The sequence below is a fragment of the Microcaecilia unicolor genome, chromosome 1 (genome assembly GCF_901765095.1).
Source record: "Microcaecilia unicolor chromosome 1, aMicUni1.1, whole genome shotgun sequence".
Classification (NCBI taxonomy): Eukaryota; Metazoa; Chordata; class Amphibia; order Gymnophiona; family Siphonopidae; genus Microcaecilia; species Microcaecilia unicolor.
The window spans coordinates 748993740-749019341 of NC_044031.1; the positions used below are offsets into that span (position 1 = coordinate 748993740).

Genomic DNA, 25602 nt, shown 5'->3' on the forward strand with positions numbered 1-25602 from the left:
CTTAAATCCAGGCATCTGGACTGGTCTAGCAAGATTAAAGGAATGAAAATGAAATTTAAGTAAGAGTAAATTACGCCAATCTAGCTATCTAGTTGATTTGTTTTATCAACTCTATATTGCAGAGCAACTGAACACATTGATTTGTGAATATGGGACATTTTATAGAGGGTAATTCTATAAGGAACTGCTTAGATTTAGGTGGTAAGAACATGAGTAAATGCCTGTGTAGTGAATGCATATATACGTAAATGACAGACTATTTTTTGTCTAGGTGTGATGGCGTGTACTTTGCAGGTGAGTGTTCATATGGGCAGGATTTTGGTGGAGTGTGGCCGGAGTGCACATTAATTCGCTTTGATTATAACATAATCCATACCAGTGGCGTTCCTAGGGTGGCGACACCCGGGGCGAATCGTCGATGCCCCCCCCCCCCCCCCGGGTACAGCACCCCCCCCCCCGGCGAAAGGCCACCTCCCCCCACCAGTGCAGCGCAACCCCCCCCACCCCCGCGAAAGGTGCATTTTTACCTGCTGGGGGGGTGCCGCGCGCCTGTCTGCTCCGCTCGTTCCATGCTCCCTCTGCCCCGGAACAGGAAGTAACCTGTTCCGGGGCAGAGGGAGCACGGAACGAGCGGAGCAGACAGGCACGCGGCACCCCCCCAGCGGTGTGCACCCGGGGCGGACCACACCCACTGCCCCCCCCCAGGAATACCACTGATTCACACATGTTATTTAACAATGTAGGAACTAATATTTGCACCAACTGTATGGCTGGTATAAATGCTATCACCTAAGATATAAGCACACATTTCGCCTGTTAAGCTAGTTTTTTTAATAAAGAGAAGTAGGGCCTACATTTCTTTATAGAATAGACTCCAAATAGATGTGTGCTTGATGCTCCATATAGAATTACCCTCCATGTGACTCCTGTACAGCAGATTGGTGAATCCTTGGTTGCTGCACCAAATCTAAATCAGAGGAAAGTCCGTTCCTTGTTCTTTCATCAAGAACACCAAAATAGAACCACATTTTGCACTAAATAGATGATACAGATAGGGTTTTGTTTTGTTTTTTTCAGGAATCTTTGGATTTTTGTGTCCAAGTTTACAGAATTTGATGCTCGAAAGTTACACAAACTTTATAAGATGGCTCATAAGAAACGGTCTCAAGAAGAAGAGGTAAAATGAAATTACCATACTCTGAAGAAGCCTGTTCATTGCTGCCATACCAACTGTTTGTAGATCCTTGTGGCTCTGTGCCAGGGGTTTGCAAACAGAAAGTGCCTCACATACATCATGATGAGCTCCTTTTTCCTCCTCTTTGGCTCGTTGGTTAGTCAGCAGTCTCCTGTACGACAGCAACATCTTGACTCTCCTCCTTCTCAGGATATGTCTATAGCATTCCCATCCCAGGCAGGCTGAGCAGTTTGACCTAGCCATTGGTCATGCTGTACAATGCATACACAGCTAATACAAGAACACAGTATGCTGATCATTAGTTTAGGTGCTAATGTAAAGCGGGTCTGAAGCCCACTATTTTTGCTGAGACTTATAGAAAGTACGGAGATAGCACTGCAGAAGAACGTTTCACCCCTCCACCTATAAAACATTGTGTATTCTGTGAATTTCATGGCTTTAACACTGATTTAGAACGATCTAATGAAACAGCATAAACCTTTCATATGGTCTCCTTTTAAAGCATGAGGTACCTTAAATGGTTGCTTAAATTGCAAATGCTCAGGAGGCCTTTTTATTATGATTTTTTTTCCCATTGGCACAGAATGGGGGAAAAAGTTCTCTGAATAAAGCGCACAGTCCAGTATCACAGTATAACGTGTCCAACAGTCCCATATATTTAGTCTCAGTGCAACAGATGTGCTGCTGTTTAATGCCATAAAACATTCACATTCCAGCATAACTTGTTGCATAGTAGTAGTGATTATCCAGGGTTTATACACAAAATATATTATATTTGTAACCCCCAGTCTCACTGTTTTTACTTACCTGTGTTTTATAAGTTTCCTCTAAATGACTAGAAGCGAGGAGAGAAATTAAGGCATTCACTTCTAGACAGGCCTCAAAAGAAAAAATGCAAGCTGGTAATGCAAACATCAGTTTTGTGTTCTGAATCCAGAATGATTTTTCCGCAACAAGTTGAGAGATTTTGTACAAGATACCTAGTTTCATTATATTGCAAAGTTCTGAGATTGTTGTATCGAGTTTTGCCATTGGATATTTAGTCTGCCCAGCTGATCCCCCTACCATGCTCACTCACTTTTCCCCACGAGAGTCCCATCTTTTAACACTGCAGTAGGTCTGTATGTGTAGTTGAAAATCATTTGATCCCCATTGTAAATGTCTCTGTTACTATCGTCAACAGGAGCAGAAAAAGAAGGAGGATGCCCCGGCTGGTAAGAAGGTGTTGCGACCAGAGCCTTCAGCTTCCAGTCATGATTTTTTGATAGCTCAGCCTCATATCACTCATATCCCTCAGAAGCCTCATTTACCTCCACCTCACCCCCAGCAGATGCACGGGCATCCAAGAGATAATTACAGCTATCCCAAAAGACACTTTAGTAATGCAGGTGAGCTCACTACATGCAATTTTATTTTTGGAGGGGGGGTAGAGGGAAGGTATTTGCATTGTGGAAGATCATTTACAGTCATATTTCTGTACTGAAGGAATGTTACTTAAGAGGAGTGTTACAGTTCTCTTGACTCGGATGTTGAAGAGCTAAATCATTGTAACCCTTGATAGGTGAAACCAACACAAGAAGCAGCATAGTAGATGGAGCAAAGCCATTTATTATTTATAAAACCAGAGTTGTCATCTTTTGACTGTGTAACACTATTCTAGAACATTACAGCTCAGCTTGGTCAGCATTTTGTTTTTGCATAGCAAAAGTTGAGATGCTCCTTCAGGAAAGTAATTTCTCCAAGAACAAGAAGGCTAACACTCCTCGTACAAGGCTGACTTTATTCAATGGAGCCTGGGTCGGAGCAGTGTAAACAAAACTGCTGCTCAGCCAGGCTAGACCCGTCCAGACAAGTGGGTTATGTATCCCTTCCAGTTTCACTCCCTTTGTAGGGGAGTTAATGCTGCCTTCAGCTCAGTATTTGTTGTGAAGAAGCAGACTCTGGTCCTCAAAACCTTATGCCTCAATAAATTGGTTAGTCTTTAAGGCACCTTTTCCTTCTGTCAGTTTTATTAAAATCTAAATAAATAAAATTACACCAGACTAATGTGGCTACCCCTTTTAGGTATTGCTCTGTCTCCAACAGATGGTACAAACGTTTGCTAGTGCAGCAGCTATCAGTAGGCCACTCCTGAGAAAGCTGTAGGCTCAGATTACTGGTTAAGCATAGATCGTCTGAGGCACACACTGGTCCATTGTGGCTAATTCCCTCCCCCCTCCGTCTGCCTCATTGAGAATTGACTCAGTTGAGGCCTGAGTTCCCACACCAATGGGTCAGTGCCAGGTGGTCCCTGGTGACTTTCATCCTTGGTGGGACCAACAATAGGAGCTACTGATAGTATTCTCTCCTCCAGTACTTAGGGAGCAATAAAATTTATCAAAAGAAAAAAGCTTCGGCTCAGGCTGTTCCCAGACTTCTTACCAACCTCTTCTGGTGTTGGTTCAGGGTTGGATGTAGTCAGGTTCTAAAGTGATCTCCCTTCCCCTACCATACTGTATTTGCTTTAAGTATGTCTGAAAAAAATACAGGTAGGGTGCAAGCGAGTAAGTCATGGCAGTTACATTTGGTCTGTCTTGGGCAGTTGTCTCTGGCAGGTAATGGATTAGGAGTTCCCTTAATGATGTGTGTTTATATAAGCTGAGGGGAGTTGTGGTCCAGAGCAGCTAAAGTGGGGACAAGGGTCCTAGTGGAGAACCACCAGGTTCAAGTCTAGGTCAAAGGCCAAAGCCAGCTGTCTAGCAATCCAAGACAGGGTAGTGATAGATAAGACAACACTAATTAGCTGAAAGAAACTGATACCCCTCATGTGCCCTGCTAAGTGAGTCAAAGTTGCTCTGAGATGGAATTTTCCTGCAGGACCTATAAGCAGGTAACATGTCTTACACTGTCGTGGAGTTGTGGCCTAGTGGTTAGAGCACCGGTCTTGCAATCCAGAGGTGGCCGGTTCAAATCTCACTACTGCTCCTTGTGATCTTGGGCAGGTCACTTAACCCTCCATAGCCTCAGGTACAAAGTTAGATTGTGAGCCTTCCTATGACAGAGAAATATCTAGTGTACCTGAATGTAACTCACCTTGAGCTACTACTGAAAAAGGTGTGAGCAAAATGGAAAAAATACTGTTAAATTTTCTCAGCTAACCCTTTTGGGACTTAAGTTAGGGCCAGCCCAGCTATTTATTTTTTATTTATTTTTATTTGTTGCATTTGTATCCCACGTTTTCCCACCTCTTTGCAGGCTCAATATGGCTTACATTGTACCGTAATCGGTATTAACCGATTTTGGCGCTGTCAAAATGCGTTTTTCCATATATAAGCCATGCTGCTGTGTTTTGGGCAGTTTGAAGTTTCTTTATGATTTGTTCTTTGCATTCCGCATAGATTCCGTTACAATAGTCTGCGTGGCTTAGTACCATTGACTGTACCAGGTTGCGAAATATTTCCCTCCAAAAGAATGGTTTCACACGTTTTAGTTTCCACATTGAGAGAAACATTTTCTTTATGGTGAGTTTAGCTTGGGACTCTAGTTGGAGGTTTCGGTCGATTGTTACTCCGAGAATTTTCAGGCTGTCTGAAATAGGGAGGGTGCATCCTGGGGTGTTAATGTATATGGGTTTGTATGTGTTGTATTGGGATGAGATGATGAGACAGTGTGTTTTTTCTGTGTTGAGTTTTAGTTGGAATGCGTTTGCCCATGAGTTCATGATGTTTAAGCTGAGCTTGATTTTATTGGTGATTTCTGCTAAATAATGCTTGTAGGGGATGTATAGTGTGACGTCATCACCGTACATGAATGGATTAAGGCCTTGTGTGGATAAGGCTTTGGCTAGTGGGACCATCATGAGGTTGAAAAGGATCGGTGATAGTGGTGATCCTTGTGGTACTCTGCAGTCTGGTTTCCAGGGTGACGATATGTTGGTGCTTGATTTCACTTGGTATGTTCTGGTGGTTAGAAAGCCCTTCCTTAGCATCCCTCCGGACCAGCCCAGGATTGGACTGATGGGTTGTGCACGCCTTCCAGCAGGTTGGAGACTGAGAAAATACTCTGACTCTAGCGAGCCAATAAGAGCCCTGGTCATGTGACCCTAGCCTCCAGTATTTTCTCAGTCTCCCAGCAGGTAAGACGTGAGCCCATTAGTCTCTCTTTATTCTTTGATATTTTTTCTTCTCTTTATTCTGGTGTTTCTGTGCCTCAGGAATTCTTTGGAGGCTTGTTAGATTTTCTGTCTTATTGTCAGCCTCAGGGGTGTTACACTCGGGGTGCCCCCGGGTCCCTCTCCCTCTTCCTCCCCATCTCCCTTTTCATAATTAAATTTCTAAGGGAAGGACTACCCTTTTTGATTAGCAAGGGGTTCTGTCTTTGGGAGAGGCAGCCAGTTTAAAAAAAAAAAGACAAAAAGAGGTGAATTTATGGCAGCAGTGCTTCCCCTTTGACCTAACGAGCAGACAGCTCCGTTGTGAGTCCTGTGTGTGAGAGTTTCCTATCAGTTCTGCTGTTAAAAAAAAAAAAAAAAAAAAGAGAGAGAGACAAGGAAAATGAAAGGCAGTGAATTTTATGCATTTGTGCCTTCTGCCCTTCCGTTTTGAATTTATTTTGTGGAGTGCATTGTTTCTTTGGACGTCGAAACGGGACTTTAGAAAAGAAAAAATAAATAAATAAAATAGGCACGATCCGGAGCGGCGCGTGCAAGTGTGTTCCTGCGATGGCAGAGAAACTTAAGCGCTGCGCTGTCTGTCAGCGTCGGGGGTTTAATTCTTCCGGTGTCTGTAAATATTGTACCGCGTTAGTGGCGACGTCGGGGCCTGTTCTTCTGTCGAGTTCGGGGGCTCATTCTTTGGCTTCTTCACCAGCGCGGGCTGCTGCTGTAGTTGCGGAAGGGACAGAAGCGGCTCCGGAGGCCAGTTGAGAGTTATACCACCAATTCCGAAATAGTCTAGGAGTCTTAGCAATATGTTATGGTTAACCATGTTGAACGCACTGGACATGTCAAATTGAAGGAGGAGAATGCGCCTATTGCTATCTCTTGTTTGGATTTGGTTAGGAGAGTGAGTAGTACTGTTTCGGTGCTATGTTGGGGTCGGAATCCTGATTGTGACTCATGTAGTATAGTGAATTTGTTTATGTAGTCGTTGAGTTGTTTGGTTACCAGTCCTTCCATAAGTTTGACTACTAATGGGATAGATGCTACTGGGCGGTAGTTGGTGATGCCATTTGTTTTTTTCTTGGTGTCTTTTGGTATTGGGTTGAGCAGGATGTTGCCTTTTTCTTTAGGGAAAATACCCTGCTGAAGCATGACATTTAGATGGGATGTGAGATCTGTTATGAAGCGGTGGAGAGCAGATTGTATTAGGTAGCTGGGACAGATGTCCAATTGACAGTGGCTTTTGGAGTATTTTTTGATCACCTGAGTAACTATGTCGGCACTGAGGAGAGCGAAGTTTGTCCATAATCGGTCCACCGGGTATTCACCAGGGGTGGGGTCCAGCCCATTTATGAAGTTTTCTATATCCGTGTTGTCCAGAGATAGGGTTTTGCGTAGATCAATAATTTTTTCGTTGAAATATTTAGCAAGGTTGTCTACAGATGGGATGTCGGTGTTGGTTGTGATGACCGGTGTTGTGTCTAGTAATTTATTCACGAGATGGTATAGTTTCTTCGTGTTGTTGTAGTCCGGCCTGATTTTGGTTTTGTAATATGACCTTTTGGTCTCTTATTGCATATTTGTATTTCCTGTATGTTTCCATTGTTGAGTGTGTGTTCATCTTTAATTTTTTTTTCTATGCGCGTTCTAGTCTCCTTGATTGTGTTTTTAATTTTTTCAATTCTTCGTTGAACCATGGTTCTCGAGTTGTGTCTGCGTGAGGTTCTTGTTTGTAGGGGTGCTATTGTATCTAGTATGTGTCTGCATCTTTTGTCCCAAACTGAAAGATAGTGAATGGAGTCAGTTTGTGTTGTCCAGTCGTTATTGTATATCTGTTGCCAGAAAGTATCCAGGTCTTATTTGGCCTCTCTTGGTGTGGGTTGTGTGTTCTCCTGTGTGGAGAGAGCCTTTTTTCCACCATTTTAGGGATATGTTTAATTTATAGTGGTCGGTCCATGGTATTTCTGTCCATCTGGTTTGTGTTATGGTTAGGTTCTGGTCAGTGGATAGTTTGTATGAGATGAGGTCAAGTGTATGGCCCTTCGTGTGGGTTGTTTGCATGTGCGGCCATGTTAGATAACATAAGTGAAGGAAATCCTTACAGTCTTGTGCATTTGTAGAGTTTGGGTCTTCTAGGTGGAGGATAATGTCTCCTAATAGTAGTATATTGGAGTTGGATACACGTGTTTGAGACGAAGTCCATGAAGTCTGTTTGGCTTTCATTCCAATTGCATGGAGGTCTGTAAAACAGGACACAATTTAGGTGGTCGAGCAGGGTATTGTGGTAGATTCTGATTGAGGCTATTTCAAGGTGGGTTGTTATGGATTCGGCAATGGTTTCAATAGTGAGGTGAGATCGGTATATGAGCGCTATACCCCCTCCTCTCTTTTCTTTTCTGGTCCAGTGAGTGATTTTGTATCCTGGAGGACAAAGGTTTAAGATGATTGGATCCTCTTGGTTATGGATCCAGGTTTCAGTGATGCATAGTAGATCGAGTTTCTCTGACGTGATCCAGTCTGTTGTTATTGTTGTTTTATTTGTCACTGATCTGGCGTTGACATAGCCAACTTGAATTGTTTGATATGGGTCTTCTGCGTTCTGGGTTATATGGACTTTTTTTTAGTTGTCGTGTCTTGGTTTGTGTGGATTTTTTGTATCCTTTATTTTCCTTTTGTTGAGGTTGTGCACATGTTGGTGTTCTTCCTTTGTGTTGGTTATTGTCAGTTTGATGTTGTGTGGTGAGTCTGGTCAGTATTCGGTGATTGTATAATGTGGGTATGTTGTTGATTTCTGCGAGTGGGGTGGTTAATATTAGATGGGTCAGGGATAATGAGTAGATTGCAAGGAACAGTTTGGCTATCGTGTTTGATAGAGTGCGTAGTAGGTTGTTCTTTGTGGTGGAGTCTTGTGTACTGGGCTTGTGTGTTTTGTGTAACTTTGGTTTGTCTGTGGGGTTGTTGGTGTCTGTGTTAGTTTTGGTGTTTCGTTTGTTGATTAGGTATAGATGTGTTAGGGAGTAGAAATCCACGGGAGATGTATGTGTTAGGCGGGGAGAGTCTGATAGGTACGGATGGGGAGAGGGATCTTGGGGTGATAGTATCTGAGGATTTGAAGGCGACGAAACAGTGTGACAAGGCGGTGGCCCTAGCTAGAAGGTTGTTAGGCTGTATAGAGAGAGGAGTGACCAGCAGAAGAAAGGGGGTGTTGATGCCCCTGTATAAGTCGTTGGTGAGGCCCCACCTGGAGTATTGTGTTCAGTTCTGGAGGCCGTATCTTGTTAAGGATGTAAAAAGAATTGAAGTGGTGCAAAGAAAAGCTATGAGAATGGTATGGGATTTGCGTTACAAGACATATGAGGAGAGACTTGCGGACCTGAACATGTATACTCTGGAGGAAAGGAGAAACAGGGGTGATATGATACAGACGTTCAAATGTTTGAAAGGTATTAATCTGCAAACTAACCTTTTCCGGAGATGCGAAGGCAGTAGAACGAGAGGACATGAAATGAGATTGAAGGGGGGCAGACTCAAGAAAAATGTCAGGAAGTGTTTTTTTCAAGGAGAGAATAGTGGATGCTTGGAATGCCCTCCCGCGGGAGGTGGTGGAAACGAAAACGGTAACGGAATTCAAACATGCATGGGATAAACATAAAGGAATCCTGCTCAGAAGGAATGGATCCTAAAGAGCTTAGACGAGATTGGGTGGCAAAGCCGGTGGCGGGAGACGGAGATGGTGCTGGGCAGACTTATACGGTCTGTGCCAGAACCGGTGGTGGGAGGCGGGGCTGGTGGTTGGGAGGCGGGGATATTGCTGGGCAGACTTATACGGTCTGTGCCCTCAAAAAGGACAGGTACAAATCAAGGTATGGTGGGGCTAATGACGACAGAGGTGGGGTTTGTGACGTTTTGGGCGGGGTTTGCCAACATTTTGGGCAGGGCAATGACGGTGGGGGCGGGGGTGATGACGGAAGGGTTGGGGCTGACGGCGGGGGTGATGACGGAAGGGGCGGGGTTGATGACGGCGGGGGTGGGGGTGATGACGGAAGGGGCAGGGGTGATGACGTCGGGGGTGGGGTGTGTGCGGTTTTTGGGCGGTTTTTGGGCTGTTTTGTGTGGGATTTTTTTTTTTTTTTTTTTAATGGCAACCCTGGAGAAATGTAGAGAGGGGGGCAGATAGGCTAGAAAGAGTAACCTAACCTTCCTTAGCGTCCCTCCGGACCGGACCAGGATTGGACTGATGGGTTGTGCTCACCTACCAGCAGGTGGAGACTGAGAAAAAACTCTGACTCTAGAGAGCCAATAGGAGCCCTGGCCATGTGACCTTAGCCTCAGTATTTTCTCAGTCTCCCAGCAGGTAGGAAGTGAGCCCATTAGTCTCTCTCCTTTTCTCTTTAGATATTACAGATATTTGTGATAATTCTTCTGTGCCTGGAATCTTATTTAGAGGCTTGACAGGGTTTCCTTTCTCTTCTTTCTTTGACAGCCTCGGGGGTGTTAAACTCGGGTGTCTCGAGTCCACCCCCCTTCCTCCCCATCTCCCTGGCTTAGCAGGGAAGGGCCGTCCCTTTCTCTGGAAAGGTGTACCGTCTTTGGGAGAGGCAGCCACTTTTAACAGGTAGCTGCTTTAAAAGAATTAAATCAAATAAAAGGAAATTCAAAGAAGCAGCCTTTCTTTCCCCAGACTTCTAACGAGCAGGCAGCTCCAGTGTTTTATTATGATTGAGGGGTTATAAAAAAAAAAAAAAAAAAAAAAAACAAACAGAAGAAAATAATTCAGTATCTGTGACTTTAAACAGCGATTTTTCTCGTCAGATTTAATTTCCTCCATTTTCTTGCGTTTTGGCGGCGGCGGCAGTTTAAACAAATGAAAAAAAAAAAAAAAAAAGAAAGGTGCGAACCGCGTAAGCGCGGCCACCTGTTTTTTCCGATATGGCTTAAAAGTTCAAACAGCTGCTGTCGGTCAGCGTCGCGCAGTTCACGCAGCCGGAACGTGTAAATTTTGCTCTCCCTTCTAGGTTTCTTCGGGTCCGGTGCTGCCTCCGTTTTTTTTCGGGGCCTTTTTCGCCGGCTGTTGTTTCTTCAACGTTCCACTGGGCTCCGCTTGTTCGGAGGTGTCGGGCGCGCTGTCGATTGCCACGGGGCCAGTGGCGCGAACAGCGGCCATTTTGTTTCTCCCTCCATCTTATCAGTCGGGGATCTCTCTGCTGAAGGTAAGGCTGCAGTTCATAGAGCAGTTCGGCTCCAAAATGTGTACACTTTTGTATGTGCTGAACGGCGTATTCTAAAATGCTCTTCACATCAGCAGGCAATATTTGGTTGAAAGGGGGCTCCTTTCATATATGGATATATAACAAGCTTTTCTTCTTTTAAATTTCTATGTATCACGGGGCTGTTAACACTAGTTTTTTCTGGTGCTCAGTCATTTTTCATTGCCTGGTGGAAAATCTACATCTTATCATAATATAATATCATAATTCATTTCAAGCATTTTCCTCAATAGCTGTAGTATTATACAGTGTTTTAAGAACTTTAGAAACTTTCTCTATAGGCATAGAGTAAATTTCTGTCTTTCTCATTCCCTGATGAATAGGACTACATTGTCTAAGAGTCAATTGATTGGTACTTTGCAATTCTGACCATAATATCTTAGTTCCTTTCAAGCATTTTACTCCATGCCTATGATGTTATATAGTGTTTTAAGAACTTAACAGACAATCACTCTCAATGGCTGTAGTGTTATACAGTGTTTTCTTTTTCCGGCTTTAAGAAGCCTTCTCTAGAGGCATACAGTATATTGTTCAGATGCCATGGGGATATATCAGCTCTTTCATATTCTCTGAGGGACAGTCCTGTCTACCAAGCTCCCAGTCACTCAGCTGCCTTAGCAGGCATGCTTTATTCATGTCTTCCCTTCTTTTCCAACTGCCTTGAAGCCTCTCATATTTCATTTTAGCTTTCTTCTGGTTTTTACAGGACATATGGTCACTTAGAGAATAAAGTCATCCTTTCACTTAAAGATAGTGGACGGTCCTCAAACCATCTACTCGTGTTTGTCTCTACTCTATCAGTTCAGCATTGGCAGATTATAAACATCCTGGTTTGGTCCAGTATGCCTATACATACCATCTGCTATCTCTTCCTCTTCCTTAGAGACCTGATGTTATATCAGGCTTTCTTGAATTCAGATACAGTCTTGTCTACACTGCCTTCACCAAGTGGCTGTGGCACAACTTCACTTTTTTCGTTACAGGTAATTTCCAAGTTTGTCCTTTTTCATTTTCATTCTATGCGCCTTCACTCCAGAGTGTTCTTTCAATTGGAAGGGGATTCACTCACTTCCTGTGTATTTATACCATAGGTACATAAGTATGGTTATGCTGGGTAAGGCCTAAAGTCCATCAAGTCCAGCATTCATATCTAATGGGCATAGGTACATAAGTTTTGCCATTCTGGGGAAGCTCAAATGTCCACCTTTCTACAGCCAGAACAGCATTAAAGAAAAAAAAAAAAAAAAAAAAACCTCTCACGAGAGTATCGAACAGAAATCTCTGCTCCAAAAGCAAGGCTTTGCAGTAATTCTGCAAACTAACACATACAATATTTGCCATGGCTGTTCACCACTAGGAACACCGGGGACCCTGGGCCTAGGTTCGGTGTTTTAACCTGAAACAAGCTCAACATTCATATCTATTGGGTGTGAGTCTGGTACTACTACTACTACTTAACATTTCTAGAGCGCTACTAGGGTTACGCAGCGCTGTACAAATTAACAAAGAAGGACGTTCCCTGCTCAAAGGAGCTTACAATCTACATCTCAGTGAGGGAGGACGCATGACCGTGGTATGTGGATTAGGGAGATCCAAGAAATTACAGGCCGGTGAATCAGACGTTCATACTGGGACAATTTTTTTCTGTCCGGAGTGTACTACCATAGCTGGTGGACTCCTATATTCAGAACTTTCTATATTCAGAACTTACCCAACTATGGAACGCCATAGAGATAGGGTTGGAGTTTGTAGCCCTATTTAACTGGTGTCCTTGGTCACCCTTCCTCTTCTCCTCAGGGTCCAGAGAATGGCTAGTTTTTTGCTTATGCATTAACCGGTCATTTTCAGCAGTACTCTCTCTTCCGTTCTTTTATAGATCTAAGAGGATGTTCATTGCGCTCTTAGGGTCATTTCATTCTTACCTAGACGACTGCCTAATTGGAGAAAGTCTTATCAGCAGAGTTCTCAGGTCACGCACCGAGTGTTGCATTTCTTACAGTCTCTAGGTTGGGTGGTGATTGTAGCCAGGCCTCTCATTTGATCTCTCATTTGATCTCTCATCAGATATCTCTGATTTTCTCTTTGTTTAGTCAGGTTGGCGCACAGTCTTTTGTCTCCTCTGCAAACATCCCAGTTTATATTTTTCTTGGTGACCTTGGGCCTTCGGCCATTTCCTCGCTCTATTCTGCAGAATGCAATTTTACTTTCTAATGCCCAAGAAGGAATTTTCCTTCATCCTATTGCGAATCTCAGGGTCATCAATCGCGCTATTTAAGTGTCATCTAGTTATCTCAAGAACCTTAGTTCTGTCATTGGGATGCTTCGTGCAGTACACTTTTTGGCAGAAGCTTGTTTTTATATATTTTTTTTCTGGGGGACCTCAGCAATTCGTTTTACCTTCGGGTGAATTTTGTTTTCCCTACTGACAAACAAGGCGGAGAGAGCTATGTTGGTCCTTGCCATGGCAATGGGTTATGTCATCCGCCAAGGAGGAGTTAAGAGTATACTCTTGAGTTTGTACTCATTTTTTCTTAGTTGTGTCACCCTGCGTTTAGGTGAATGGACTCTCATTTTTTCAGCCTTACTTCCTCACTGCGACACTTCAGGGCTATCTCTTTTTGCCTTCAGGCTCACGAACATTTCTTGCTTCTTCCGTTCAGCAACAGTCTTGACGGAGACAGGGACAGATGCCAACGTCCAGCAGGGGTTTTTCAACCTTCTTTATGCGTTTCTTCCATCATCTCACTAGGTGTTTACGCAGAACCAAGGCACCCTTCTACATCCGGACTCCCAGTCACTCAAACTTATGGCGTGGTTACTGGGTCTGCAACATCTTTGATATTTTCGCAGGAAGTACTTCAAGTTTTAATTGCTTCCAGACAGAAATCTACATTAAAGTCCTATGAATCAAAGTGGCGACGGTTCACTCTGTGGTACTCCTCTCGCCACTTCATTCCACAAACAGTATCCATTTTGCATGTTTTGGAATATCTTCTGCATCTTGCGAAATCTTGTCTGTCTTACTCATCCATTAGAGTTCATTTGGCAGCTCTATCAGTGATGCATGATACTGTTGACAACCGCACGCTTATGCAGCATCCACTGTCAAAGCGGTTTCTTAAAGGAGTCCTGCACCTGTACCTCCCGCTTCGTCCACCAGCTAGGTGAACTAGGTGAACAGACTCTTAAAGTTCTGTTTTCTAGTAGCCATAACTTTTTCTATAAAGTTTTCCTCTTCAAGCAGTATTTCCCAGTAGCCATTGCAGCAAGTAGATCTATGTGTGGAATACTTCTACGGTTGGTAACTTCTTTTCGGTCTGCTGTAGTTTAAAGTTTTCACCTTTCCCAATCGGTTTTTTCTTATTGGTTTTGTCCTTCTAGCCAGTAGGCGTAAAAGTTTTTCATTGTTTCTAACCCGCTATATCGCGAAGGATCAAGGAAATGAGAATGTCTATTTCTCTTCTCGCTGAGAGGGCAGTTCCACAGCGTATTACAACATATTCCACAACTTCAGAAGCGGGCTCTATTCTTACTACGGCGATTTTTGGTGCTCTCGGTGCACATTGGTAAGTTGGCAACTTAGTCCTAGTTTCATTTTATTTTGCTCATTGGGACACACTACATGTTAGTTGTCGCCAGGTGGTCTATGCAGCATGAACATTTCTCTGCAGTTTTCATAGGGTCCCTCCCTTCAGATTACTGCTTTGGTACTTCCCATCAGTCCAATCCTGGTCCGGTCCGGAGGGACGCTAAGGAAGGAGAAATTAGATCTTACCTGCTAATTTGCTTTCCTTTAGTCCCTCCGGACCGGACCAGGCCCCTCCCATGTTCTCTCTACTCTTTAGCTTCTTTTATTAAGTAGGAAGTGTATTCAGTAGGAAGTGTATTCATTCCTTTACGATTCGTGGAACAATACTATATATATACAGAACTTTACGTGGTCTATACCACATCTCTGGTGGTTGCTGGTGAGCTCAATTGCTGGAATCTATCTATAAAACCTTAAATACGCCATACCACTTCTCTGGTGAGAGTTGTGGCTGAGCTCAGTTGCTGGAATATCTATAAAACCTTAAATATGATTTACCACTTTTCTGGTGAGAGTTGCTGTTAAGCTCAGTTGATGGAATATATATAAAATCTTAAGTGGGCCATACCACTTCTCTGGTGAGAGTTGCTGGTGAGCTATAAGACAAGTGAGCCATACCACTTCTCTGGTGAGAGTTGCGGGTGAGCTATATTATACGTGAGCCATACCACTTCTCTGGGGAGAGTTGCTGGTGAGCTATATTACATGTGAGCCATATCGCTTCTCTGGTGAGATTTGCTGGTGAGCTATAGTACAAGTGAGCCATACCACTTCTCTAGTGAGAGTTGCTGGTGAGCTGTAATACATATCGGGCCATACCACTTCTCTGGTGAGAGTTGCTGGTGAGCTCTGATACTTGGCGTTGCCGAGTGCTTTGTGGCTGCTAGGATTCCATACGGCACAGAAGGTCTTTCTTTCTTTCCTGCTTTGTTATTCAAATACTGAGGCTAAGGTCACATGGCCAGGGCTCCTATTGGCTCTCTAGAGTCAGAGTTTTTTCTCAGTCTCCACCTGCTGGTAGGCGAGCACAACCCATCAGTCCAATCCTGGTCCGGTCCGGAGGGACTAAAGGAAAGCAAATTAGCAGGTAAGATCTAATTTCTCCTTTATACCTTTCAGGAAATCTAGACTGCCCCAATTTGACTGACTGTACATTTGTCCTTTAGATTGTAAGCTCCTTTGAGCAGGGACTGTCCTTCTATGTTAAACTGTACAGCGCTGCGTAACCCTAGTAGCGCTTTAGAAATGTCAAGTAGTAGTAGTAGTAGTACACAAAAAGTAGCACATGTGAATTTATCTTGTTGGGCAGACTGGATGGACCGTGCAGGTCTTTTTCTGCCGTCATCTACTATGTTACTATGTATAGGTGATTTACTCACGGTTAGATGCTCAGATTCTCAGATGTACTAGGGCTCAGGGATTACTCAATACTTGGTAGTGTGAATGGTGGTTAATTTAGGAGAGAGTGTTCAGTTTTTAGGTGTGTTGTTCCAGGATATGGCGATTCCTCATTGAATGGAGGTTGGGATCGACTAGGGCAGCAGCTTCTTCAAAGGGGAGGGGCAAAGAGCAAATGATGTCAAAGCAAAACAATAGATCCTGACAGCCACACAAACTCAAAGAACCATTGATGTATACTTTCACCTGCTGGGAAAGGTGGGCAATTTTCAAATAGCCATTTATTTATTTGGATTTAGCTCTCACCTTTTTCTTAGTAGTACACTAGGTATTTCCCTGTCCCCAGAGAACTCACAATCTAAGCTTGTACCTAAGGCAATGGAGGGTTACGTGACTTTCCCAAGATCACAAGGAGCAGCAGTTGGATTTGAAGCGAGCTTTCCTGGTTGTTGACCTGGTGCTCTAAGCACTGGGCAGCTAGCTACTCCACACATTTAAATGGTTAAATGATTTTTAGAAATTGCCCCTATTATATGTGTGTGTGAGAGATGCACACATATACACAACAGTGTTTAATATTTAAGAGCATGATTTCTTGGGGTGTGGAGTGTCGATTAAGAAGTTTGAAAGTTCACTGAGGAGGGAAGTAATACTGAAGGCTTGTCTAGGGTGACCAGTACCTTTGCACCAGCCCTGCCTGAAGTTAAGGACTGGAAAGAAGTGACTGTTGCCCTACTAGGAGTCAGGTGGGACAGCTGTCTGAGTAGATCTCAGATCGTCTTGGTGAAACTCCAAGATAAGCAAGTTCATCAGCCAAAAACAACAAAAGATGATGCCAGGGAGCAGGATATCCTTGTAGAACCAAGACCAACATCCTAAACATGTTCCTGTTGGTAGCTTGAACATTCAGTCAGGGGTATTTCTTCACTTTTTCTCTTAGTCAACATGTCCCTTCTATTATCTTTTATAGCTTTGGATATTGAGAGAAGCAGTCTGTGGAATGAGAATACTTAGCATAAGGTGATAACATTAAGTGGAGGAGCTAGCCTAATGGTTAGAGCAGTGGACTGAGAACCAGAGAAGCAAGGGTTCAATTCCCACTACTGTTCCTTGTGATACTGGGTAATTCACCTAATCCTACTACTACTACTACTTAACATTTCTAGAGCGCTACTAGGGTTACGCAGCGCTGTACAATTTAACAAAGAGAGACAGTCCCTGCTCAAAGAGCTTACAATCTAATAGACAAGTGAACAGTCGGTCCGATAGGGGCAGTCAAATTGGGGCAGTCTGGATTCACTGAACGGTAAGGGTTAGGTGCCGAACGCAGCATTGAAGAGGTGGGCTTTAAGCAAAGACTTGAAGATGGGCAGGGAGGGGGGCTTGGCGTAAGGGCTCAGGAAGGTTGTTCCAAGCATAGGGTGAGGCGAGGCAGAATGAGCGGAGCCTGGAGTTGGTGGTGGTGGTGGAGAAGGGTACTGAGAGGAGGGATTTATCTTGTGATTTATCCTCCATTACCCTTGGCACAAACTTAAATTGTAAACCCTTGAGGGCCAGGAAAAAATACCCATTCCATATCATCATGCTGATCAATCCATAGACTGGTGGGTTGTGTCCATCTACCAGCAGGTGGAGATAGAGAGCAATCCTTTTGCCTCCCTATATGTGGTCATGTGCTGCCGGAAACTCCTCAGTATGTTCTCTATCTCAGCAGGTGGTGGTCACACACAGCAGCAGCTCTGGCTAGGTCTCCAAGCCTAATTGTTAGGTTTTGTTGAGTACCTGGGGTTGAGGGCTCTTCTTGAGCAAGTGCAAACCTGGTGGCGCCAGGTCCCTCCTTTTCTCCCCCCCTCCCGCTGGCTCTGTTAAAAAAAAAAAAAAAAATTTGGGACGTCCTTAAGGGCGTTTATTTCGACGTTTATTTAAACGTTTATTGCAGCTACTCACTGGGACACCAGGTCGTTACAGCTCGGAGCGAGAAGCAGGTAATTTTTACCTTTTTATAGCGGGCAGGGGGTTCCCCGATCGATCTCCACGTGGCCTATGGCGTCGGAGGGCGAGGGCGCGAAGGATCGCTCCCCGGACCGCGTGTGCGCTTCTAGCGGGGATGCGGGGGTCTTAAAGTCTGATTCGCACTTGTTGGGTGTCAGTTCGGAGGCTGGTCAGTGTCCCGGATCTTCCTCCGGTGCAGCGGTTTTTCCCGCCATAAACGCCCATCCCCCGCTGCTCGCCTCCGCCATCTTGGCCGGCCACTCTGCTCGGACGGCTTCTTCTTGGGCCGCCCTTGAGCTGGGAGACGTTCATGCCATGGCCGCCCTTGATTTGGACGACGGCAAAAAAGCGGCTAAAGTTAAGCGCCGTTCTTCCCGTGTGGCTCCTTCGCGGAGTGTCGCGCCGGACGCCATTTTGGATGCGCAGCATGTTTCTCCCCGCTCTTGCGAGCGCCGGTTGAGGGTGCGTCTAGGGCTGTGGCCCAGGCTGCTGAAGTGCACAGTCTGGGGGGTTTCTCCCCCGAGTTTATTTTGCTGCTGCATCAGGCCTTCCTTATGCAAAACGCTGCCCCTTCTCCCTTGTCCGATAAAGGGGTTGAGGCCCCCGGAAGTGAATGTAACTCACCTTGAACTACCGAGAAAGGCAAGAGCTAAATCCAAATCCTTCTCCGCAAACAACTTTCAGTGGCAGGAAAGAGGACCACATAGAGTGATTGGGTTAGAGTTTGAGGCCTCAGCAAGTTCATTTTTGGGGGGATGCGCCATTTCACTTTAAGGGATCTATTTCTTTGGTTTTCCTCCTCTGCTGGAGATTGATGTGAAGGGAAATTGGCAGTTCTTATAGGGCAGAGACTGGTTTGGGACTCAAGATTCTGGAAAGTATACAAAATCTTTACTTGGAGCCTAATGTTTAGTCCTTAGGGTTTTGTCCTCCTTTCCTCCCAAACCATGCGGATAGCATATCTTTAGGTGAGACTGGTATCCTTGCTGGTCTTGGGTAAATCTAAAGAAAGTGTATCTCAGTGTCCAGTATTTTCCCCTCCTTCTGAGGGTAGTGTTTCAGGGAAGCCATGGTAAAGGGATCTCAATCTGACAAATTCAAAACCTTGAGTACATTGTTGTCTAGTCTGACGGCAGTTGGCCTATCGAGTACCATAAGGTATACCATTTTTGCTGTTCTGGATTTTTCTTCAAGTGACACAGATGAAGGTCAGTGGCATCAAAAATTGCACATGATGCAATGGCCTATCAGACACACACCTTGTATGTCTGCTGTGCCTGAAATCTAGGCAAAATATCACTTATGTTTCCACCTGTAATCAGGTGACAGCTGTAGGTCTTAGACAATCAAGAGCATGTGGGCTCTTTAGCTCCCCCACATCCAGGCAAGGTCTGTTGGGCCTTTGAATGTCAATGCCAGAAACTGACCCAGATGCTGACAGTGCACCAACATTGAGCAAGCATCACTCCACCAGAAAACGTCATCAAGCCAAGACATCTTACTCAATGCCTACAAAGGTTTCTGCTGTACTTACCCTGGCTTTAAAAGACACCAATATGTTTTGGAATGCCAACATTATTCTAATCCAGCTGATGAAAGCTCCATTTGAGCCACTAGACTCCTGTGGGCTGAGTTACCTGACCTGGAAGGTCTTATTTTTGGTGGCTGTAACTTCGACATGCAGAGTTAGTGAGCTCCAGTTTTACAGTAGGACAGTGAAGTTCTTTCCTAAGATAATGTTGGATTTATTCCTTAGTTAGCCTTCCAACATTCTTCTTCAACCTTATGGTCTTTTGGATTGCAGATGAGCCTTAGCTTTCTGTTTGGGGCAGATTAAAGCCCATGGAAATTTAACCCATTTTTTTAAATCCCCAAAACCTAGACTTCTGTTGCAAGTACACTATCTAATTGACTATCAGACTGCATGTCCTTTGCTTATACCCAAGCAGGCTTGACCTTTAAGGATCATGTCAAGGCTCAAAATGCAAAAACCGTGGCCTCATTGGTAGCCAAGTTGAGGTCATCTCAATAGAGGAGATTTACAGAGCAGTTACAATGAGTATTCAGTGTCAGTGTTCGGATAGCAGCTGACATTGACTATCCGGTTTAGCGCTAACCTGAAAGTGCTGTCTGGTGAGAGGCAATATTATATTCAAACTGCCAAGCAGATAAATTTAGGGCAACCTTTTTGCTGTCTTACAAAGCTACTACTACTACTAGTACTTATCATTTCTATAGCGCTACTAGATGTACGCAGTGCTGTACACTTGAACATGAAGAGACAGTCCCTGCTCGACAGAGCTTACAATCTAAGCAGGGCAGAAAAACAAGACAAATAAGGGATAAGGATAAATATTAGCAAGATTCCGGAATCCCAAAGAGTAGCAAGATTCCCCGATCTCAAAGAGTAGCAAGATTCCATGCAGAATCCCAAAGAGTAGCAAGATTCCGGAATCCCAGAGACTACTACTACTACTACTTAGCATTTCTATAGCGCTACTAGATGTACGCAGTGCTGTACACTTGAACATGAAGAGACAGTCCTTGCTCGACAGAGCTTACAATCTAATTAGGACAGACAAACAGGACAAATAAGCTGCACTAAAAAGTGGCCTGCGCTATGACTAGCGCACGGGTTTCATGCACACTGAGGCCACTTTTAGAGTAGCAAGGACGTGTACAGCAGGGACAGCTGTTTTACAAATAGGAACATAGAAAAAAAATGAGCGGCAGAAACTGAGCAGCTTCCATGTGAAGTGGCACTGTTTCCAGGCTCATTTTACAAACCTACGTGTATAAAGGCTACCATTTTAGGGGGAAGATTATCAACATGGGCTACCATTAAGACGTGTTATTTTAGTATAAAATGAAACCTGTACTAATATAGCACGAGTTAGTGATAAAGTAGCACATCTTAATTAATGGTAGCCCATGTTAATAGTTAACTCCCCATAGTACTGAGTCTGTAATTTTTTTTTATTTTGGAGGCACAAATAAACAGAGGGATTAAGTAGAGGTACTCCCTTAATCCAGTGGCGTTCCTAGGGGGGGCGGTGGGTGCGGTGCACGCTGCTGGGGGTGTGCAACACGGCTGTCGGCCCCGCTTGTTCTGTGCTCCCTATGCCCCGGAACAGGTTACTTCCTGTTCCGGAGCAGAGGGCGCATGGAACGAGCGAAGCAGACAGGCGTGCGGCACCCCCCCAGCAGGTAAAGATGCACCCGGGGGGGGGGGGGGGGGCGCATCGGCGATCCGCCCCAGGTGTCATCCGCCCTAGGAATGCCACTGCCTTAATCCCTCTTATAAAACCCTGGCCATAATGAGCACTTTTTAAAAATCTATGTGTGTCTCTGGGCTGGTGCAAGACCTGAATGGGAAATTTATTCCCATACATGTGTTCCCATTGTAAAATGAGGAATACATTTGCAAATTTTTGTTCAGTCCAGACCACACCCCCTTGAAATCCGACATGTAAAATGGAGGCTTTCTGAAATTGCCATTTACACCAGGATGCGTTCTACATGTGGAAATGGTTCTAAAATAACCTTCTTGGTGTCTTAGAAATCAATATGGCAGCACATCTGATATTTGAAGACTGTTTTGCTGAGTTGTGTTAGGCAGTAACATTGAGTTGCTAACATATTTTATCATCTCTTGTGAGTATATGCTAACATGACCTTATACTGCTATAAAATGCTTAGGTAGATTCCCTGAGAACCTAGAGACAGAATGTGTTGTATAGTGTCAACTGCATAGAGTTAGATTGCAGTCACAGAAGATCCATGAGCAAATTGCAATTACCTGGAGTAGTTGCTTAACTAGTTCCATTGGAGCCATTATGGCTGACCAGTCATGATTCCCACAGCATTTCAGTGGCTCTTTTAGAAGTCATAATTTCTCTCTGTAAGTTGGTGCATAAAGAGATCATAGTACATGTTCTGTACCATGACATTACGTGTGCTTGCTTGTAGACCGAGGTGAATGGCAAAGAGATCGAAAGTTTAACTATGGTGGTAACAGCAATCAACACTGGGGAGGAGAGCGGCATCATCCATATGAGCAGCATCGATACAAGGATCACCACTACGGAGACAACCGACCTCATGGGGACCCCCGCCGAAATTCTGCCAGTTACCGCCCAAATAACCTTCCTCGCAAGAGACCATATGAACAGTACAATAATGAGAGAGAACACAGGGGACACAGAGATTACTATGACAGGTAATTAGCTTGGCACTGAGCTAAAACTAAATATTAAGAATGTATTAAGAAGCCTGATAAGCCAAAGTTTGGTGTTACACAAACTGAATTATTATAGTAGTAGTCTTTATTTTACAGGAAATCTGTTAGGAAGTCGAGGGAGAATCAAGGGTCATGGATTTGATATACTTAATGCCTTTTGTTGTACAACTACCATGGTTTACATTTATTATATGCTGGTACCTCTCTCTGTCCCTAATGGGTTCATAATCTGAGTTTCCAAAGCGTCCCACAGATCAATCCAGAGACTGGTGGGTTATGTCCCTCTGCCAGCAGGTGGAGATAGAGAGCACTTCCAAGGTTCACTATATGTGGTCATGTGCAGCCACCTAAACCTCAGTTTCCTCAGCAATCCTCCAGACCGTTCAAGACGCTTGGGTTATGCACTCCTACCAGCAGAGGGAAACTGAGAACACTAAAACTTCTTATACAAGTAGCCTGTGCAGACCTTCTACTAGCCAGTATTTTCTCAGTCTCAGCAGAGGGTAGAAGTGTGCAGCCTGTGCAGTGTACTCAGTCTGATAGGCCCGTTTGGGGTTTCTAGGTTGGGTTGTAAATGTTAGAGAACCCACACTTGGATCTCTATTACAGGGTGTAAGTCCTAAGGGGCTTCTTATTCCCTGTGGGGTGTCACACCCGGGTGGCCGGGTCCCTCTCCCTGTGCTCTTCCTCTTGAGGACTGCTTGACCTCGGCTACAGACCTCGTTCTGTACCCTTGAGGCGTTTAGGCATCAGCAATGAGGTTTTAAAAAAAAATAATAATAAATAAGCCAGTCTGGTTTTTTTGGCAGCAATTAACAGTGGAATGTTAATTATGCAGGTAGTGTTTAATAAGAGTCTTTTTGAAGTAGGAAAGTTGAGATTTTCTGATAGATATGTAGTCAGTAGAACTGCTTAATCTATTTATATTTTGTGCTTTTAAATCTTGAAACAGAGTAAAATAGTTTTTATTACAAATCTGTGAGATTAGTGAGGTTTCTGGTTTAGGTTGTTCTTTTCAAATTGTGGGCTGAAGTTTCCATTTTGTTTTCTTTTATTGATCCAGCAGTTTTGTCCTAGTCCTATAGACCTCCAGCTCTTACCAGATTTGGCCTCTTGTACAATTCATCATCGTTTGCAGCTACCCAGTGATCTTTCCCCTAATTCCCCTTAAGCTCTTCCTCCACTCAAACATATCTAGTCTGATTATTGCAGCGGGAGCCACGAACCAGGGCTTCATCAGAAACCCTGCAATCATGGGCCCACTCTTGAGCAGTGTGATTACAACTCCCTTGCCTGTGAACACTATCTCTGCAGCCAACTTGGGAAGCAGGAAACCTGCCCCTGGGATTTAATTGGGACCTTCCACTGGGTTGAATTTAACATCTATTAAGAAACATGAAAAAGCACCCTACATAACATCTAGCCCCCCCCCCCCCCCCCCCCCAACCAGTGTTGATTCTAGCATACTGGTTCTTATCTCAGGTCCTCTGGATGCATAACCTGGATCTCATTTTTCAGGGTAAAATGCAAATAGCTCCTAGACAAAATGCTTGTAGATTATATTGATATGTTGAAAACCAGGCCTGTTAAAGCACCTTGAAATTTAGTTGAATTTGTATTAAATCTATTCTACCTTATTTGCCTATTATAAACTAACAAGTATGTTTTCCAGTTGGCTGCCAACCATCATTTTGTTTACTTGAGTGGCTTATTCTCTGAAATAAGCAGAATGTGAGGAGTGGCGGAATAGCCTAATGGTTAGTGCAGTAGACTTTGATGCTGGCAACCTGGGTTTTTATTTATTTATTTATTTATTGCATTTGTATCCCACATTTTCCCACCTCTTTGCGGGCTCAGTGTGGTTTACAATAAGATATGACTAATGGAAATACATTTGTTACAACTTGGTTATGGGTTACATTGTACAAGTTTTGTGAAACCATCGAAGTATTATTAAGAATATAACAATGGGACATCAACATTGAAACATTGGAAAGAGACAATGGGAAGCTTAAAGGGCAGTATTAAGACACAGAGACATATGGTGTACATATTCCTGTGAGTAAATGTATGAGTGATGTGGAATTACGGGGGATGAGGGTTAGAAGTGGATGTATGATGCATTGATGATCAGTGAGTGTGGACTCTATGTGTTTTGGCTCTTGCCATAAATTGTTTCAATTCCCACTGCAGCTCCTTGTGACCTTGGGCAAATCAGTTAACCATCTGTTGCCTCAGGTACAAAAAGCTTAGATTGTGAGCCCTTTAGGGAAGAGAAAAAGTACCTGCATATAATGTGTACAGCACTGCATGTGTCTAGTAGCGCTATAGAAATGATTAGTAGTAGTAGTAAACTGCTGATAGATTTCATTTCATTGCCATAGTGTTTAATTTTACCTCTGTTTTTCCCATCCAGGGTATTGGCTATCAGGAAATACATTGTTCATCTTTATTAATTTTGGCTTATTTTTATAGGCGGCATCATGATGCAAAGCGTAGAAGATCAGATGACTTCAGATCTCAGAATTACCACCAGCAGGATTTCCGAAGAATGTCTGATCATAGGCCAGCCATGGGCTATCGTGGCCGAGGTCCTTCGGATCATTACCGCTCCTTTCATCTAGAGAAGCAAGGAGATTACAAAGCACCACTTCCACCACCACCTCCTGCTCTCTCAGACCCTCGTTCTCCCCAATCTCAGAAATCCCCTCATGATCCCAAATCACCCCTTGACCATAGGTCTTCCCTAGACCGATCATTAGAACAGAAAAGTACTGATTATAACTGGAATGTCCGGAAAACATAAAATAAGGGGAGAGCAGAGAAAAACTTGGTGTTCTTTGTATCTGACCAGTGGAGCTGGTGATTGGAACTGGCATCTTGAGAATGGGAATATGCTGCTATGAATTTGCTGGTTAACCCTTTGATGCCAAGAAGGGTTGAATGATCTCACTTTGTGCACCTAATGCAAGAAGGCACGTGACTTTGAGAAATCCATGGGGTTTAAACTTCTGAAGGAGGTTGTTACTGATCTCAGTTGGTAGGCTTTGCCTTTTTTTCCACATTCTTCTGAATTTTTGACTAGGGGCGGAGTTGTATCCAACCATCAAAAACCCTATGTCGACAAGTAAGGAAATGTTTGTGCTAATGCAGCTGTTGAGGAAAGAGATGTTGACTCTTCTGTGATTATTTCAGATGAATCTGAGCATGATTAATGTACTGGGAGTTACCATGGTTTCATAAAGCCTCGAGAAAAGGGGTACAACAAATGTTTGACAGATGCAGCAAGGGAGCAGAAATGGACTGAAGATTAATTTTGGTGTAACCAAAGCAAGGAAGACGAGTTGTAAAACATCAGCTAGCTAGTCATTCCTGTTAGCTGATCTGGCCGGCCATTGGAATGAACCTATGGGTTATGTCAGAATGATGTCCATGAGGCAGAAATGAAAGTGTTGAACTGTATGTGATTTAAAAAACAAAAAACAAACACGGTTTCTTGCAGGTTCACCATTGTTGATGGACCTTTATATGTTGCAGATTTTTTTTTTCCTCTGATATGAAGTTGAGCCCCAGTTTTCTGGTCAAACCTCACATTGTAGTCTTGGTAGTCTTGTTAACCAAAAAAAAAAAAAGCACACAAAGAAACAATATTTAAAGATTATAAACATATCTAGCATCCTTATCCTTCGTCAGATATTTCAGTGATGCTCCCAGCACAGGATAGCGTAGCAAGTGTAAGAAGCAGATTCACCCATTTGACTTTAAATGCTACCATTTGTGGCT

General features: G+C 43.9%; 1 protein-coding gene across 1 annotated transcript in view; it reads left to right on the top strand.

The window, feature by feature from the left end:
- CHD2 (chromodomain helicase DNA binding protein 2) overlaps positions 1-25451 on the top strand; it is a 434678-nt gene extending 409227 nt beyond the window's left edge. Inside the window, 4 exon segments of the mRNA XM_030189719.1 lie at positions 1078-1177; positions 2379-2583; positions 21549-21798; positions 24295-25451. Of these exon segments, the coding sequence (XP_030045579.1) occupies positions 1078-1177; positions 2379-2583; positions 21549-21798; positions 24295-24625 (886 nt within the window). The 3' untranslated portion in view covers positions 24626-25451.
- The last annotated feature ends 151 nt before the right edge of the window (positions 25452-25602 follow it).